This window comes from Vitis riparia, chromosome 16 (assembly GCF_004353265.1).
Source record: "Vitis riparia cultivar Riparia Gloire de Montpellier isolate 1030 chromosome 16, EGFV_Vit.rip_1.0, whole genome shotgun sequence".
In the NCBI taxonomy this organism is placed as follows: Eukaryota; Viridiplantae; Streptophyta; class Magnoliopsida; order Vitales; family Vitaceae; genus Vitis; species Vitis riparia.
Genome location: NC_048446.1, coordinates 19,226,817 through 19,244,753, shown reverse-complemented (window position 1 = coordinate 19,244,753; position 17,937 = coordinate 19,226,817). Strand labels below are relative to the sequence as shown.

Below are 17,937 nucleotides of genomic sequence, written 5' to 3'. Positions count from 1 at the left end.
ATTCTCTATTCCAACATTCCAAACATGAACCAACTGTTTAACTGGCTTCTCAACCTCCATGGCCAACACAAACCCTACTTCTGACTCCTACATTGGCATCACCAGCTTCATTTCCTCCACCAACACTACCCCATTAAACCTTTGCTCGGGCAAATGCTTATATGTGACGGACATCTCCAAAATGAGCCATCATGGCAGCAGCGGATGGTTCAACCAAACAGTAAAGAAGTTGAAGGGAAGAAGGAAAAGGAAATTAAACAGAACCCCATTCGACTTACTACATGAACATTCAGCCAACCAAGAAAGCCTCTTCCCCATGGTTGTCAACCTACAAACCTTGAAAGAACTCTTCCCAAATTCATATATCTCCATAAAATTGTGTCACCAGGCCCTTACACAAAAATAAAATCAGCGGGCATACACTTGATTGGTTGTATTTCCAAGCACAAAGTACTGTGTCTATGTGCAGGAGATACAATTTTGAAAATGAATTGTCAATCTCTAGACCAAATTCAGCCTTGACTGAGATAGAGGATGGCTCGCAACAACGGAATATTAGCCCATCATCTCTGTTTATGAACCAGTAAAAACTTGCATAGGATACATACCCAAAACAATGTCCAGTCAATCAGAAAGATAGTTTGAAACTTCACACATGGTGTTTTCCATTATCCATCCAATGAGAACAACCAAACCACCAAATCTAATACTTAGAAAGAAATAAAATATAATAAAAAAAACAAGAAACTGTCATGGAATTTTATCTTTCCAAATAAATAATCAATATCATTTCTTTGAAATTAATTAATAATCAAAGCTTGGATATTGTTCATTGACAAAAAAACACGCTCAAATTAAGCTACTCTCTGTAAGTGTTATGCAGCAATGTCTTCAAGTTCCAAAGGGAGCTTCAATCCTAAAGGTGTTATTAAACCTATGCAACAGTATTGGTTTCAGGCAAAGATACTCTTTCTTGAAGTCATTTGTGCTATTCCAAGAACCTGGCAACACCAATCAAGAACATGACGCACCTCAATTACAAAAAATGGGGCTCCCACCTAAAGACGTAAGACCAAACTTGCAGGAACTCAAACTTATAATCCTGCAGAAATTAAATTCTATTAATTTGTCTCCATGACAAAAACCTTGGGCTTTTTTCTTTTTTTCTTAGAATAAACAGAGGAGCTTGGATGATTCCTTGCAATCTTGGCTTCATGCCTCTTTCTTCTTATAGACAAAACAGGGGAGCTCAAATGTTTCCTTGTAAATTACCCCTTTACTAGGTTTGCCCCTTATTGGGCTTTTCTGTTAGTACTTTCCATCCATTAAAAGAAAATTGTAGAAAAATCATCAGTAGAAAAAACTAACAAATGTAATTAAATAAATACCATGAAAAGACCATCAAATGTAATTAAAGCAAAATGAAGGCCTTTTTGTCAGACTCCTCACACACTCGAGATACCTGAGAACCCATAAAAGTGGAAAGCAAGAAACGACAGAATCTTGTATACAACAAATTCTGCATAGCTTTGGAAACCAACCAACATGCTAAATTTTACCTAGGCTTCAATCTGAAGAAAAAAGAGACGTGGCAACCCAAAAGATGAATTGAACATGCCAGTAACTCAAATGCATGCCACTGCCATGGGATCCACCAAATACGCAGAGCATGGATCTTCACATTCAATAAGTTAAACTTGAAATCTGTTGTGGAAATTACTTTTTTGCAAAAAGGGAGCAAAAGCATAATTAGAACGATATTAAATAATAGCAGCAGTGATGCATGCAATTCTTTTCACCATGGATTCATGTGTCTTTTTGCATGGACAAGAAACAAAGGAACAATATTCACAAAGTTCTACAATAAAATTATCACCAAACACAAACTTTATTTCAATAATAGATCCCCTTTTAATGGACAGAGCCTCGGGAAAAAACTGTTCTCAAAGTTCATCTATCAAAGTTATAGGCTTATCTCCCACAGTACATACTCGTAATGAAAACTGGGACATGATATCCACAAAATGGGTAGTTTCACTAACCTGCACATGAACCAATCTACTGGTATGCTGATAGCTAAACTGATTGTAATCTGCCAAATGGAAATTCATGTTCATTTCATTGCTCTAGATGAGGCAGCAAAAGTACTGATGAGTGACTTGGAGTCATGGAAATATAATTCAGAGTGCAAAACCAGATAATGGCAGTTAAGTGCTACCTTGAGATGCTATCCAAGACCCCTCACATATTGATCAAGAGTTTTATTGAATAGCTCAGACCTACACAAACCAATTACAGGTTTATATGGTAAGAATTTGATTGTTTTACAGTTAAAAAACTTAATTGAAGCTTGTAGTCAAAACCAAGAACTATCCTGTAGAACTAGAAGGAAACTAATTCATAAAGTAAATTCCAGTCATGCTCATAGTAGAATGTGCAAGTTAAGACATGTGCCTATCTAGGTAATAGAAATTTCAGTTTATTTTGACCCATTTAACACATAAATGATCCGGGCATATAAGGACTATCTCCAAAATTGATATGGTCAATAAAGGTGTCAAGTCAATGTCCAACTATGTGCATGAAAGCTTCAAATATTTGAGTCCTAACATACCTAGGTACATGTGGGACTTGCCTTGGATATATCCTAAAGGAAATCTCCAATGTGGCATTGCAAAAACACAGTTTCTACTTACAATAACCAGAGACTCAAATCCTCAACTGATAGATTTATTAAGAGTTCAAAAACTATAAAAGTTTATTTGGCACCTGAATGGAGTTCCCGGAGAATAGAGCGGATTCTTGACAACATATTCAACATACAAGTTATAGATATACTTCAGGGATTCCCGTAGATCACCAGTTCCAGGATGAGTGACCAAGATAATCTGCACAAAATATATATACATATATATATATATATATTATACAGTGACACCCAGAATTATGTCAGAAGAAGGCATATTATGATTTTCTACACCATCAAAATAAATAACTCAACACAGATATTCAAATGCATTAACTGATAAAATGAAATTTCATGAGGCAAAAGGTCAGTAAATACGGCAAAAATTTTGCAATGCAAGAGCATGAACTGTAGGTCCATCAACTTATCAACAGGAGTACATGATGCTATAACCCAACAACAGAAAATATCATACAACACTCAAAGGAGCTGATCTTCAGTCAGTTTTTAATAAAACCATATCAGCAGGTTAAGAGGATAGAGTACTGTTTAAGGTTGAGGGATAATCCCACCAGAAACAGATCATATCCAGTGTTGTTTAAGAAACCTAGAGGATTCCCATCTACAATGTACTTTTACAATTATTACTAGCATTAGCTTTTATTCATCTAATAACAGAATCCAGGAGTTGATTTATAGCTATTCAGAAAGCTTCCTCATGTAAATAGGGAGCTCATGCATTTTACTGATAATGATTCAACAATTCCTATTTTCCCTATAAAGATAATTGATTAATTATATTTCAACAGCTACAAAGAAAACCACTCAAACAATGGGACCAACCTTATCGCTTATGATTATCAGCTAAGGATCTAATTTGCTGCAAATGAATTTGACAATAAATATATTCGTAAATGCTATTGCTAAATGGCCATAATTTGTCAGTAAGTACTGCATAACTGAATCATCTAAATTAAAGCAGAAACTGAAGTTCACAATTAGGAATTCTACACATGTCTGTGAGCTTGAGAGGAATAAAGAAAATAAATATAATAAAATAAAATAATAAATAAATCAATATGAACATTTCTAGTAACCTTTATGCCAGATGGACTTTCCATGAAACTTAGTTTGTACGTATTAGTACGAAAGCTATGAAATGAACATCCCTGGCCAGGTAACTGAGGTACCCCAAGGTTTCCCTTCTCCACACTGCCAGAAATGATGATAAAGAAACTAAAATTAGAAGCATATCACAACATTATATATGCATCAGTAATTTATACATCAACAACAATGGAATAATTTTTTGTGCCGCAAAGTGAAGTGCCTGTGCCTAAAACCTGAGGTTTAGTATGCTTAAAATCAGAAGAATGTTCACCTCTACAAGAGTTTGGGTACTGTAATAATTAACCTATCTACAAATAGAAACTATATACTGAAGTCAATTGATCAATATTGTTCAATCTAGAAGAGTAACTAAAATTTGCATTACTAATCAGCAGTTTATTAATTAAGGAAGCCCTTATACTTCCTGTTCCAGTAAGAAGAAATATTCAAATTTACACAAATAGCACCTAAACTGACTTTATCATGTTCTTCCTCACATTTAAATTTTAAACTAAGCCCCTTTGGTGTAGAACCACTTCAAAGATTTCAAAAAATGAAATTATGTACACCTTTACACATCATGCCTAGAAATACTGCAAAGCTATATCTCACGCATTTCATGGAAAGTAGTCCTAGCTTGCAACCTCAGAAGCTACAGATAAGGATTTCAAGCCACCCATCTCAGGGTTGAACAAGGATTGAGTGTATAATTCATTATGTGATCTTCTGATTGTTTGTATATGTGTAGTCACACCTTATGGACAGTGTCCCAATGTGAATGATGAAAAGGAAATAACCCAAACCAGGTAGTAGGGAATAGGGATTTATTGACTTGAGCAGGTTACACATGCATAAATTTACATATGTGTTATAATTCTATTCCAAACAATGAATTTATGCTTTCAAAAGTTATCCAAATACAAAATCTAAGTAATTCCATTTCCACAAAACACCTAAACACCCCGAAAACAGTTCCAATTCCAATCAAAGACTAGGAAGAAGATATACCTAGTGGGATCCATCTTAGCTGTTAAGGACTTAAGAGAGAAAAGCAGACCAAACATGAGCTTATGGTCTTGCTGGGCATTCAGAGTCCTAAGAGGGCGATTCCATTCCCTGTAAAGCAAGCACACCCCATTCCTGTTAAACACATACATCATGTGGGCATTGTTTCCCGATGCTGTTGGCAGCGGCGGCAATGGGCTGATCTCCGACCCTCCGAAGAACTGCATTTTTCCTTATTGATGAATTCACCCAACAACGGCTAAATATAGATGTGAATTAAGATGAGACACAAACTTTTTTGTTTTTGAAGTTTCTGCAGCATAGGAAAAATTTTAGGTCAATTCCATGATCAATTTTTGGTTATCCTAATTCTTTAACAAATATATTTACATTTTTCTGAATAAGAATAAAATCAAATAGATCAAATGCCAATATCTCAAGCCAGAAAAACCCTAAATGACTGCTTGGGTGCTGATACAATTAAGGAAAAGAAAAGAAATTGAAAATTCTAAATTCAGCCAAATACTTATACAACGCTAATTTAGGGGAAGATTCTGTTTCCACCAGGTGTAAATGATGAAAATTTTAAGATTCAGAACTTTAATCTATCTCATTTTCTTTTAGTTTCTCATCAAACAAACAAAGAAAAATTTTAATAAACGAAGAGATCTGATACCTAGAGCTAGAGAGAGACCGCAAAAGCCACCGAATGCAGTGAAGATTGTCGATGCTAAGCCGAAGGACGCTTTCCAGTTCTGCTTCGAACGACGTCGTTTTCTTGTGTTTTACAAATTGTCATGGAATTGGAAATAATTTTTTAATTGTCATATTTTTAAAATCCCCCTATTTAGTGATTAATGGTAATCAATAATGAAAATATTGATAATCACGAATATATAGGTACTTTGATTTTACGGATATATTGGTGGATATTTTGGAAAAGAATATCGGTAGGCTTAAAATTGTTAAAAACTCATGGAAATGTAAGGAAAACCTCATAATAATATAATTAGAAGTATAATAGACATTTTAAAGTTATTTTATTGAAAATTTTGATATACATATGATATAATTTGTAATATTAAATGTAATTATATCATGTCGATCTATGAGAAATGTTAATTTTGTAATTGTTCTCATTATAAAGTCACATAAAATACTTCATTTCATTAAATATCAATAATTTGTACACATTAAATAAACATATTTCATATTCAAAATATACTAGTTCATGTTAATTAAATTAATTAAATAATTTAGCATGTTAGCTAAATTAATTAAATAATTTAGCTAAGTTAACTAGTTTAATTTAATTCTAAATGTGAAAATAAATCACAAATAATCATCTAAAATAAACATATCAATTTATAATTAAATAATCAAATTAACCTAAGTTAATTTAATAAAAATATAAAAATTAATTACAATTGAATGTAAAAATAGCATTAAATCATCCATATTGCAAACATACTAATTAATTGAAAATACATGAATTAATTACAATTGCAAACAAAATTAATTACAATTTAAAACAAACATACCTTAAAATGATTGAATAATTGAGCAACCTTAATAAAAATTGGAGTAATGAGAGAGCAAATGAAGAATGAAAGCAAAAAATAGATGAAATTGATGAAATTTGGGCTATTTATAGAAGAAATTTAGGCCAAAATAGCCGTTGGAACATTAATTTACCGTTGAAAATCAATTTTGGTTGTTGGATAAAAAACTGGGAGCAATCTGGCCGTTGGATCACCATATTACCGTTGGAATCACATCTAGGCCATCGGATCTACACAAGCGTGATCTGGGCCGTCAGATCACGCTGCATGAAGGAGGGGAAATATCGCTAAAAAATTGGTGATTTATCTCCGATTAACCGCCGATATATCGCCGATATTTTGCCACCAGAGGTGATTTTTTCACAAAATTGCCGATTTATCTCCCCAATCTGATATATCGCTGATATTTTGACGATTTTTACAGAAATATCTCTCCTCCGATTTTTCTCCACGAAATATCGTGTCGATCCCTCCCGATACATGATATATTGGCGATATATCGCCGATATATCTCGACATTTTCCTCCTTTGTGGTAATACAAGAAAAAGCTAAAGTTGAAGAGCAAATCCCCTTTTAAGAGTTTCCCAACCAAGCTTTAATGGGTATCTCAATTTGATGCCAAGCTGGAGGATGACATGGCATTGAATAAAAACATGTCAAAGACCCAAATTGAGTCACTTTGTCTCTACTCTCCCTCACACGTTAAACCCTCATAGAGCCCCAATCTACTTTACCAAAGCCTCGTCACTAAAACTTCGACATTGAACATGGGTTATTTTCCATCATAGTTAAATGTTGAAATCTTTAGATTGAATATATTTCTTTAACGAAAAAGGCATTTCTATTTCTCTCTCCATCACTTCAAGAACTATTGAGTAAGTATAATGCTTAACCTTATTTAGATAATATTTGTCTTTCTCATATCTACGATCCTATTTTCTTATTTAGTTGCAAAAATTATAGAGCTAAGATCTTAAATGGGTTGAAATGATATCCTAATTTGAAGAAAAATGTGTTTCTAGATTTGATTTTTCTTCCATTGTGAATAATATTGTGTATTTTTAAATTTCATCTAACTTATGAAAATAAGGTAATTAAGAAAGGCAACGGTCAGCAGAGATAGAACCTTAGTGTTGTGGTTCATCAACTTATGTTTTTTATTTTTTTTTATTAACCTCCATTTAGGGTTTGAGTGCTATTTGGATATGTTTAGAGGAATGGTAGTTCTTCAAATTCACTCTTAATTGATCTTATTTGAGAAATGTGCTTCCCAAACCCTTTCTTCAGCTTCATAAAAACAATGAAATGTGGGGGTTATGAAAAATGTGTGGATGATTGTGAAGGAAAATGACATAGATCACTAACTTGGTTTGTTTAAAAAAAGTAGGATGTTGTTAAAGTAGAGTGATTTAATAATTTCTCTTTTGTGCATGGTAGTGATGTGTATTAATGAAATTTGGTCAATTAAGTATTTTATTGGGATGTTGAACACGAACTTAATGATATGTCAATTCTAGTTTGTTGAACTCATTGAAGAAGCCATAGATCTTGTCTACCCGATGTTCTTTCACCCAATCTCTCTTTACACAAATCAAGACATGTAAGAGAAGTGTGAGCTTCTCTTCCTCATTGAGGGTGGCTAGGGTTTCTCCCTACAAAAATGTCTTTGGAAGACAAGAGGCAAAAGTTTGAAGCTTTAACCCCTTAGGAAGTATTTATAAGCTTCCTTATGTGCTTAAGTAAATTGAGTTCAATTTGGGCTTGGATCACATAATCTAACTCATTTGAGTCTTAATTAATTAATTAGCTTTATTGAGTTTCAATTAACTAATAAGTCCAATCCAAAAAGTCCATTCATAAGATCTAATGCAATCTTATGTTTTTACCAAAATGGCCTTATGCACACTTATGAACCAGAAATCCAAATTCCTCAAATAAAATGTGTTGCCATGAAATAGGAGCTTGAGTAGAAACCATTAGGACCCATTGGAAAGTATTGGTTGCCTCAAAATCCAATTTTAAAGTTGTCTTAACACTCCACAAAAAAGAATAAATTGCATTACAATATCCTATGTAATTACAATAAGGTGAAGCTCGGGTTTGGGACCTACTATTCACTGCATGTACCTCCCATGAAAAGGTATCCATAATCTAACAAGGTAGTGTTATTAATCTATCATTACAAATCCACCTATTATGTGATCAATTGACATATTCTAACTCCAGGGAGCATATGACAAACTCCATTTAAGTAATTGCTATGACCATCATTTTTTTTTTTATCAAATGTCATTTGAATCACCTAAGAGGACACATTCTCTCAACCTCATGAAATATCTTGGTATCTCTATTAAGAATACTTGTCGCCACTATCCTTTATCAATAGTGACCCAATCCGTAGGGATATATATATAGCCAATCCTGCATTCTTTACCTTGGTGGATGTCTATGTAGGTCTACAATAAGATTCTCCTATATGAACCAAATGAGAAGAAGACAATCTTTGTGACAAAAGAAGGATTTTATTACTATAAGCTAATGCCTTTTGGATATGACTCACAATTATTAAACCAAGGTTTTCTTAATCTCAATTTTGATGATAACAAAATAAGGTTTGAATTTAATTAATGATTGCATTTAAGCATAATAGGAAAGAAGATCTCCTTAGAGTCATTAAATAAGAGGATACATAGAGTAAAATACAGAATCAAGAAGAATCAAAGAAAGGTTTATCAAATTTATCAATTTGATAATTCATGTAAGATGAAGGATGTACTAAGCTAGGATTGCATTTTTTTTTTTTTTGTTAAAAAACCAAAACTTTCATCCATAAGTTTTTAATTAATTTTATACTTTTATAATTTTGATGAAAATCAATTTGAAGATGGAAAGACCAACCTAATCTAGGAGACTACCTTGAACCTCAAGCTTTTAAGGCATGAAAATCTTTTAAAGATTCCTAAAAACATTATCGACTTAACCGAAGTGTTTTACATGTGCAAATAAAATTATAAAAATATCGGTTAAGGCTTTGTTCAAAGGTGATCATTCTTATAGTAAATCATTCTAGTAGTGATGGGATGAATAATTTTGATGGTGATGAGAATATTCAACATTCTGTTTTGGTATCTTATCATGGAGGACTTACACGAAATATGAGCTATCGGTTTTTTAATGCAAAAACTTCTATTCGCACTGATGTAACAAGGGAAGTTTGGTCGAAATGTATATGAAGAAAAATACTTTGGCGTAAAATAAGGAGTCTACTATTTCTATGACCACCAACATAATGACAATTCAAACTGTGTTATTACATTTTCAAATTTGAGGACCATGCTCACATTCCCATTTGAAATCTAGTTGGTTTGGGATAAAGTAGGATAACAAAATTGTGAAGGGAAGTTAAGGGAGATTGTCAATTGTGGAATTTGGAAAAAAGTGTGGAATAATTAAGAGTGGGACAAGTCTTGCCTTAAGGAAGAAAAAATAATTTATTATAGTGAAAAAGAAGGTATATACAGGGGGAAAAACAAAAAGAATATATATATATATATATAGTTTTTAATTAATTTTATACTTTTATAATTTTGATGAAAATCAATTTGAAGATGGAAAGACCAACCTAGTCTAGGAGACTACCTTGAACCTCATGCTTTTCAAGCATGAAAATCTTTTAAAGATTCCTAAAAACATTATCGACCTAACCGAAGTGTTTTAAACTTGCAAATAAAATTCTCAAAATATCGGTTAAAGCTTTGTTCAAAGGTGATCATTCTTGCAGTAAATCATTCTAGTAGTGATGGAATGAATAATTTTGATGGTGATGAGAATATTCAACATTCTGTTTTGGTATCTTATCATGGAGGACTTACACAAAAACATGAGCTATCGATTTTTGAATGCAAAAACTTCTATTCGCACTGATGTTACAAGGGAAGTTTGGTTGAAATGTATATGAAGAAAAATATTTTGGCGTAAAATAAGGAGTCTACTGCTTCTGTGATCACCAACATAATGACTATTCAAACTGTGTTATTGCATTTTCAAATTTGAGGACCATGCTCGCATTCCCATTTGAAATCTGGTTGGTTTGGGATAAAGTAGGATAACGAAAGTGTGGAGGGAAGTTAAGGGAGATTGTTAACCATGGAATTTGGAAAAAAAAAAGTGTGGAATAATTAAGAATGGGACAAGTCTTGACTTAAGAAAGAAGAAATAATTTATTATAGTGAAAGAGAAAGTACATATAAGGGAAAAAACAAAAACAAAAAAAGAATATATATATAGTTTTTAATTAATTTTATACTTTTATAATTTTGATGAAAATCAATTTGAAGATGGAAAGACCAACCTAGTCTAGAAGACTACCTTGAACCTCAAGCTTTTCAGGCATGAAAATCTTTTAAAGATTTCCTAAAAACATTATCAACTTAATCGAAGTGTTTTAAACTTGCAAATAAAATTCTCAAAATATCGATTAAGGCTTTGTTCAAAGGTGATCATTCTTGTAGTAAATCATTCTAGTAGTGATGGGGTGAATAATTGTGATGGTGATGAGAATATTCAACATTCTGTTTTGGTATCTTATCATGGAGGACTTACACGAAACATGAGCTATCGATTTTTTAATGCAAAAACTTCTATTCGCACTGATGTTACAAGGGAAGTTTGGTTGAAATGTATATGAAGAAAAATATTTTGGCGTAAAATAAGGAGTCTACTGCTTCTGTGATCACCAACATAATGACTATTCAAACTGTGTTATTGCATTTTCAAATTTGAGGACCATGCTCGCATTCCCATTTGAAATCTGGTTGGTTTGGGATAAAGTAGGATAACGAAAGTGTGGAGGGAAGTTAAGGGAGATTGTTAACCATGGAATTTGGAAAAAAAAAGTGTGGAATAATTAAGAATGGGACAAGTCTTGACTTAAGAAAGAAGAAATAATTTATTATAGTGAAAGAGAAAGTACATACAAGGGAAAAAACAAAAACAAAAAAAGAATATATATATATATATATATATATATATATATATATATATATAGTTTTTAATTAATTTTATACTTTTATAATTTTGATGAAAATCAATTTGAAGATGGAAAGACCAACCTAGTCTAGAAGACTACCTTGAACCTCAAGCTTTTCAGGCATGAAAATCTTTTAAAGATTTCCTAAAAACATTATCAACTTAATCGAAGTGTTTTAAACTTGCAAATAAAATTCTCAAAATATCGATTAAGGCTTTGTTCAAAGGTGATCATTCTTGTAGTAAATCATTCTAGTAGTGATGGGGTGAATAATTGTGATGGTGATGAGAATATTCAACATTCTGTTTTGGTATCTTATCATGGAGGACTTACACGAAACATGAGCTATCGATTTTTTAATGCAAAAACTTCTATTCGCACTGATGTTACAAGGGAAGTTTGGTTGAAATGTATATGAAGAAAAATATTTTGGCGTAAAATAAGGAGTCTACTGCTTCTGTGATCACCAACATAATGACTATTCAAACTGTGTTATTGCATTTTCAAATTTGAGGACCATGCTCGCATTCCCATTTGAAATCTGGTTGGTTTGGGATAAAGTAGGATAACGAAAGTGTGGAGGGAAGTTAAGGGAGATTGTCAACCATGGAATTTGGAAAAAAAAAAAGTGGAATAATTAAGAATGGGACAAGTCTTGACTTAAGAAAGAAGAAATAATTTATTATAGTGAAAGAGAAAGTACATACAAGGGAAAAAACAAAAACAAAAAAAGAATATATATATATATATAGTTTTTAATTAATTTTATACTTTTATAATTTTGATGAAAATCAATTTGGAGATGGAAAGACCAACCTAGTCTAGGAGACTACCTTGAACCTCAAGCTTTTCAGGCATGAAAATCTTTTAAAGATTTCCTAAAAACATTATTGACTTAATCGAAGTATTTTAAACTTGCAAATAAAATTCTCAAAATATCGATTAAGGCTTTGTTCAAAGGTGATCATTCTTGTAGTAAATCATTCTAGTAGTGATGGGGTGAATAATTGTGATGGTGATGAGAATATTCAACTGTCTATTTTTTTTGTATCTTATCATGGAGGACTTACACGAAACATGAGCTATCGGTTTTTTAATGCAAAAACTTCTATTCGCATTGATGTAACAAGGGAAGTTTGGTCGAAATGTATATGAAGAAAAATATTCTGGCGTAAAATAAGGAGTCTACTGCTTCTATGATCACTAACATAATGACGATTCAGACTGTGTTATTGCATTTTCAAATTTGAGGACCATGCTCGCATTCCCATATGAAATCTGGTTGGTTTGGGATAAAGTAGGATAACGAAAGTGTGGAGGGAAGTTAAGGGAGATCATCAACCATGGAATTTGGAAAAAAGTGTGGAATAATTAAGAGTAGGATTAGTCTTGCATTAATGAAGGAAAGAAAACAGTGTGGAATAATGAAGAGTGGAACAGATCTTGCCTTAAGGAAGGAGAAATCATTTATGGTAGTGAAAGAGAAGGTATACACAATGGAAAAAATGAAATAAAAAAATTAAAGAAATAAAGAAAATAAATAAATAAATATTTATTTATAAATATGTTTATATATTAATAATTTTTTTCCACATGATTTTAAAATTTGTTTTTTTGTTGTCATATAAATAATAAAGAATTTTAAAATACATATATTGTTTTACATAATTCTGATCAAATTTAACTTTTCCTTTAATATTCTTCCTCCCAACCAAATAAAAGAATTTGAATTCTTTCCTAGTTTTATTTTTCCTCTAGTGCTATCCATGATCATGAAGGAAGATAAATAGTTGACTTTTTTTTTTCATTATTTTTTATTACTTGTTCCCAACTATATGGAAAATTCACCCAAATAACTAAAATATATAATTTGGATTATTATGTATGCAAATAGAGGAATAAATGTCCTTTAATTAGATGTATATGTGAAGTTTAATTTTATGCAGATATGAATATATAAATAGATTGGGTGATTAATTGGTGTTGAATAGCATGGCCCAGCCTAATTGCAAACACAAAAGAGGACAAGATTATATTGTCATTTTTTCTTCTTTTTGTGGAAAATTTTGTCACGGTCACTCTCAATATTCCTTGCAAGTCAAACACGGCAGGAGAGTTGAGTCATCCTTCTATGGACAATAATTCAATAATATATATATATATATATTATTAGCCATCATTTGTATGAATTTTTTTTTTATAGATGATTTATGTAATAAACTTATTCTATATAAGTTTAATACCATGTTTGGTTTCTAAAAAATACTAGTTAAATAAATGAGAAAAATATAAAAAAATGATTTTCGCATATTTAAATAACATGGAAAATGATAAGAATAAAAAATGCTAATAGGATTCATTTTACATATGTAATTAATTATGTCATTTCATGTATTTTCTTTTACATGAAATTTATCCATGCACACAACTAGTCCACACTCCACAACCATCCTTTTTTAATACAATAATTGAGCGCTCAATGTTAGAAATTTTTAGAAATAAGACAACACTATAGTCTTGTGGGTCATGCCTCTAATGACTATAAATATTAAATAATCCTTGAAACCTTTCACATTGTGTGCTCTAAAATCATCTAGCCGAATGGAGTTGTACATGAGAGGTTTGGTGGTTCTCTCGCTCTATTTTCTTTTCACTCTAGCCACAAAGTTCGGTTGTTGTGATGGACATGGTTCGAAGGCTCTTTGCAGAGAAGAAGAAAGAGAAGCTCTTTTGAGCTTCAAAAGAAGCATTCATGATCCTTCAAACAGACTCTCTTCTTGGGCCAGTGAAGAGTGTTGTAATTGGGAAGGAGTTCGTTGTCACAACACAACAGGACATGTTCTCAAGCTCAACCTCGGATGGGATCTTTATCAATATGATGGTTCTCTAGGTGGTGAAATAAGTAGTTCTTTGTTGGACTTGAAGCATCTTCAATACTTGGACCTGAGCTGCAATAACTTTGGGAGCCTTCATATTCCAAAATTCCTTGGTTCCTTATCCAATTTAAGATATCTTAACCTCTCTACTGCAGGTTTTGGTGGTGTTATTCCTCATCAACTTGGAAATTTATCCAAGTTGCATTATCTTGATATTGGGAATTCTGATTCTTTGAATGTTGAGGATCTTGAGTGGATTTCTGGTCTTACCTTCCTAGAGTTCCTTGACATGACAAATGTGAACCTAAGCAAAGCATCAAATTGGTTACAGGTAATGAATAAGTTTCATTCTTTATCTGTGCTGCGCTTGTCTATGTGTGAGCTTCAGACTATTGACCCTCTCCCACATGTCAATTTTTCATCTCTAGTCATCCTTGACCTTTCAAATAATTATTTTATTTCTATATCATTTGATTGGTTTGCTAATCTTAATTCTCTTGTTACTCTTAATCTAGAAGACAGTAATATTCATGGTCCAATTCCATCAGGTCTTCGTAACATGACTTCTCTTAGATCCCTAGATCTTTCCGGTAACAATTTTGCTTCTCCTATTCCTGATTGGTTATTTCATATAACTAGCCTTGAACACCTTGATCTTGGATCTCTTTATATTGAATCTAACAATTTTCATGGTATCCTTCCAAATAATATTGGAAATCTCACTTCTATCACATATCTTGACCTATCATACAATGCTCTTGAAGGAGACGTGCTGAGATCTCTTGGAAATCTTTGTACTTTCCAACTTTCGAATTTGTCATATGATAGGCCTAGAAAAAGTCTAGAGTTTTTAAGCTTGAGAGGAAATAAACTTTCAGGTTCTTTTCCGGATACTCTTGGGGAATGTAAAAGTTTAGAGGATTTAGACTTGGGAATGAATCAGCTTTCAGGTCATTTGCCCAATGAACTTGCTCAGTTAGAAAGTTTGTCCTCTCTTTCTATTCATGGAAACAAGTTTTCTGGTCAGATTCCTGTCTCATTAGGAGGAATTTCATCCTTGCGTTATCTAAGCATTAGGGAAAACTTCTTCGAGGGTATTATGTCTGAAAAGCACCTTGCCAATCTAACAAGTTTAGAAGAATTGGATGCATCTTCAAACTTGTTAACTTTGCAAGTCAGCTCCAACTGGACTCCTCCTTTTCAACTCAGTACATTAGACTTGGGGTCTTGCCTTCTAGGGCCTCAATTTCCTGCATGGCTTCAAACACAGAAGTATTTGAAAGATCTAAACATGTCCTATGCAGGAATCTCTAGTGTCATCCCAGCTTGGTTTTGGACACGATCCTTTGCTACAGTTGATCTATCTCACAACCAAATCATTGGTAGTATTCCAAGTTTACATTCATCCTATATCTATCTCGGCTCAAACAATTTCACTGATCCACTGCCCCCAATCTCTTCTGATGTAGCACATCTAGACCTCTCCAATAATTTATTCCGTGGATCTCTTTCACCCATGTTGTGTCGGAGAACTGATAAAGAAGTAAATTATTTGGGGTCTCTAGACATCTCAGGAAATCTTCTGTCAGGAGAACTTCCCAATTGTTGGATGTATTGGAGAGATTTGACGGTGTTAAAATTGGGAAATAATAATCTGACGGGACATATACCTAGCTCCATGGGTTCTCTAATTTGGCTCGGTTCATTGCACTTGCGCAACAACCATCTCTCCGGAAATTTTCCACTTCCATTGAAAAATTGCTCTAGTCTAATGGTTCTAGACCTTAGTAAGAATGAATTCACTGGGACGATACCAGCATGGATGGGGAACTTCATTGAAACATTTCCAGGGGATGGTGAGATTACATTTACACCGGGTCTAAAGGTTCTTGTCCTGCATTCAAATAAGTTCACTGGAAGTATTCCTCTTGAACTCTGCCACCTTGATTCCCTTCAAATCTTGGACTTGGGAAACAACAATCTCTCGGGAACCATTCCCAGATGCTTTGGTAATTTCAGCAGCATGATCAAACAATTGAATTCAAGTCCCCTCTTTCCTTCTCATAATGGAGTTTATTATATTATATGGGGACGAACCGACACAGCAACACTGGTTATGAAAGGAAGAGAGTACGTGTACGACAAGACACTTGGCCTCCTAGCTGGCATGGACCTCTCAAGCAATAAGTTATCTGGTGAGATCCCAGAAGAACTCACAGATCTCCATGGTTTGATATTCTTGAACCTGTCTAATAACCATCTCCAAGGGAAGATTCCTGTGAAGATTGGGGCCATGACATCACTGGAGTCTCTTGATCTCTCCATGAATGGACTCTCTGGTGTTATTCCTCGAGGTATGGCAAATATATCATTTTTGAGCAATTTAAATTTGTCATACAACAACTTCTCTGGCAAAATTCCATCAGGCACCCAGATCCAAAGCTTTAGTGCCCTCAGTTTCATTGGCAACCCGGAGCTTTGTGGAGCTCCACTGACTGATGATTGTGGTGAAGATGGTAAACCAAAAGGTCCAATTCCGGAGAATGGATGGATTGATATGAAATGGTTCTATTTGGGTATGCCATGGGGTTTCGTGGTTGGCTTTTGGGCCATTTTGGCTCCATTAGCATTCAACAGAGCTTGGAGACATGCTTATTTTCGGTTGCTGGATGACGTGAAGTATAAACTACTCGGATGGTGTTTGTAATTGCAAATAAATTTGGCAACCTTGTTTTCCATGTTTTTTTTAATCATCCCAAGTTTGAATTTATCAGTTCAAATTATGTCCTTTTGCTCATCCTGATTTCTTTCTTCTTACATATATGTTATAATTCTATTCCAAACAATGAATTTATGCTTTCAAAAGTTATCCAAATACAAAATCAAGTAATTCCATTTCCACAAAACACCTAAACACCCCGAAAACAGTTCCAATTCGAATCAAAGACTTGGAAGAAGATATACCTAGTGGGATCCATCTTAGCTGTTAAGGACTTAAGAGAGAAAAGCAGACCAAACATGAGCTTATGGTCTTGCTGGGCATTCAGAGTCCTAAGAGGGCGATTCCATTCCCTGTAAAGCAAGCACACCCCATTCCTGTTAAACACATACATCATGTGGGCCTTGTTTCCCGATGCTGTTGGCAGCGGCGGCAATGGGCTGATCTCCGACCCTCCAAAGAACTGCATTTTTCCTTATTGATGAATTCACCCAACAACGGCTAAATATGATCAATTTTTGGTTATTCTAATTCTTTAGCAAATATATTTACATTTTTCTGAACAAGAATAAAAATCAAATAGATCAAATGCCAATATCTCAAGCCAGAAAAACCCTAAATGACTGCTTGGATGCTGATAAAATTAAGGAAAAGAAAAGAAATTGAAAATTCTAAATTCAGCTAAATACGTGTACAACGCTAATTTAGGGGAAGATTCTGTTTCCACCAGGAGTGAATGATGAAAACTTTAAGATTCAGAACATTCCATCTATCTCATTTTCTTTCAGTTTCTCATCAAACAAACAAAGAAAAATTATAATAAACGAAGACATCTGATACCTAGAGCTAGAGAGAGACCGCAAAAGCCACCGATTGCAGTGAAGAGAGTCGATGCTAGGCCGAAGGGCGCTTTACTGTTCTGCTTCGAACGACGTCGTTTTCTTGTGTT

General features: G+C 33.5%; 3 protein-coding genes across 7 annotated transcripts; 2 read left to right on the top strand and 1 right to left on the bottom strand.

Moving 5' to 3' along the window:
* Positions 1–873: 873 nt before the first annotated feature.
* On the bottom strand, positions 874–17,910 carry LOC117933969 (trafficking protein particle complex subunit 1-like). 5 transcript variants are annotated; one of them, XR_004654399.1, is made up of 7 exons: positions 5,478–5,570; positions 4,805–5,114; positions 3,784–3,898; positions 2,770–2,888; positions 2,219–2,279; positions 2,043–2,092; positions 874–1,719 (listed from the first exon to the last, which is right to left on the bottom strand). XR_004654399.1 is itself a non-coding variant. In XM_034855554.1 (6 exons), the coding sequence occupies exons 2-5, from the start codon at positions 5,026–5,028 to the stop codon at positions 2,228–2,230; spliced, it is 510 nt and encodes a 169-aa protein (XP_034711445.1). In that variant the 5' UTR covers positions 5,029–5,114; positions 17,829–17,910; the 3' UTR covers positions 1,848–2,092; positions 2,219–2,227. The 5 variants fall into 5 exon arrangements, 3 of the variants coding, with proteins under 3 accessions (XP_034711445.1, XP_034711446.1, XP_034711444.1); XR_004654398.1 differs by having other exon boundaries at positions 874–1,704; XM_034855554.1 differs by lacking the exons at positions 874–1,719; positions 5,478–5,570 and adding an exon at positions 17,829–17,910 and having other exon boundaries at positions 1,848–2,092.
* LOC117933379 (receptor-like protein EIX2) lies at positions 13,940–15,738 on the top strand. The gene is made up of 2 exons (XM_034854744.1): positions 13,940–14,600; positions 15,574–15,738. Exons 1-2 carry the CDS (start codon positions 13,995–13,997, stop codon positions 15,736–15,738), a joined length of 771 nt encoding a protein of 256 aa, XP_034710635.1. The 5' UTR covers positions 13,940–13,994.
* Positions 15,786–16,976, top strand: LOC117933378 (receptor-like protein EIX2). Its single transcript, XM_034854743.1, has one exon. The coding sequence runs from the start codon at positions 15,786–15,788 to the stop codon at positions 16,974–16,976; it is 1,191 nt and encodes a 396-aa protein (XP_034710634.1).
* Positions 17,911–17,937: the final 27 nt, after the last annotated feature.

Coding starts and splice junctions, on each gene's coding strand:
- LOC117933379 (XM_034854744.1), top strand. CDS start 13,995: ATGGAGTTGTACATGAGAGGTTTGGTGGTTCTCTCGCTCTATTTTCTT. Junction 14,601..15,573: donor AAGCATCAAATTGGTTACAG/GTAATGAATAAG, acceptor TGTCCTATGCAG/GAATCTCTAGTGTCATCCCA.
- LOC117933378 (XM_034854743.1), top strand. CDS start 15,786: ATGTTGTGTCGGAGAACTGATAAAGAAGTAAATTATTTGGGGTCTCTA.
- LOC117933969 (XM_034855554.1), bottom strand. CDS start 5,028: ATGCAGTTCTTCGGAGGGTCGGAGATCAGCCCATTGCCGCCGCTGCCA. Junction 3,899..4,804: donor GCTAAGATGGATCCCACTAG/GTATATCTTCTT, acceptor CATTTCTGGCAG/TGTGGAGAAGGGAAACCTTG. Junction 2,889..3,783: donor AAAGTCCATCTGGCATAAAG/GTTACTAGAAAT, acceptor TATTTTGTGCAG/ATTATCTTGGTCACTCATCC.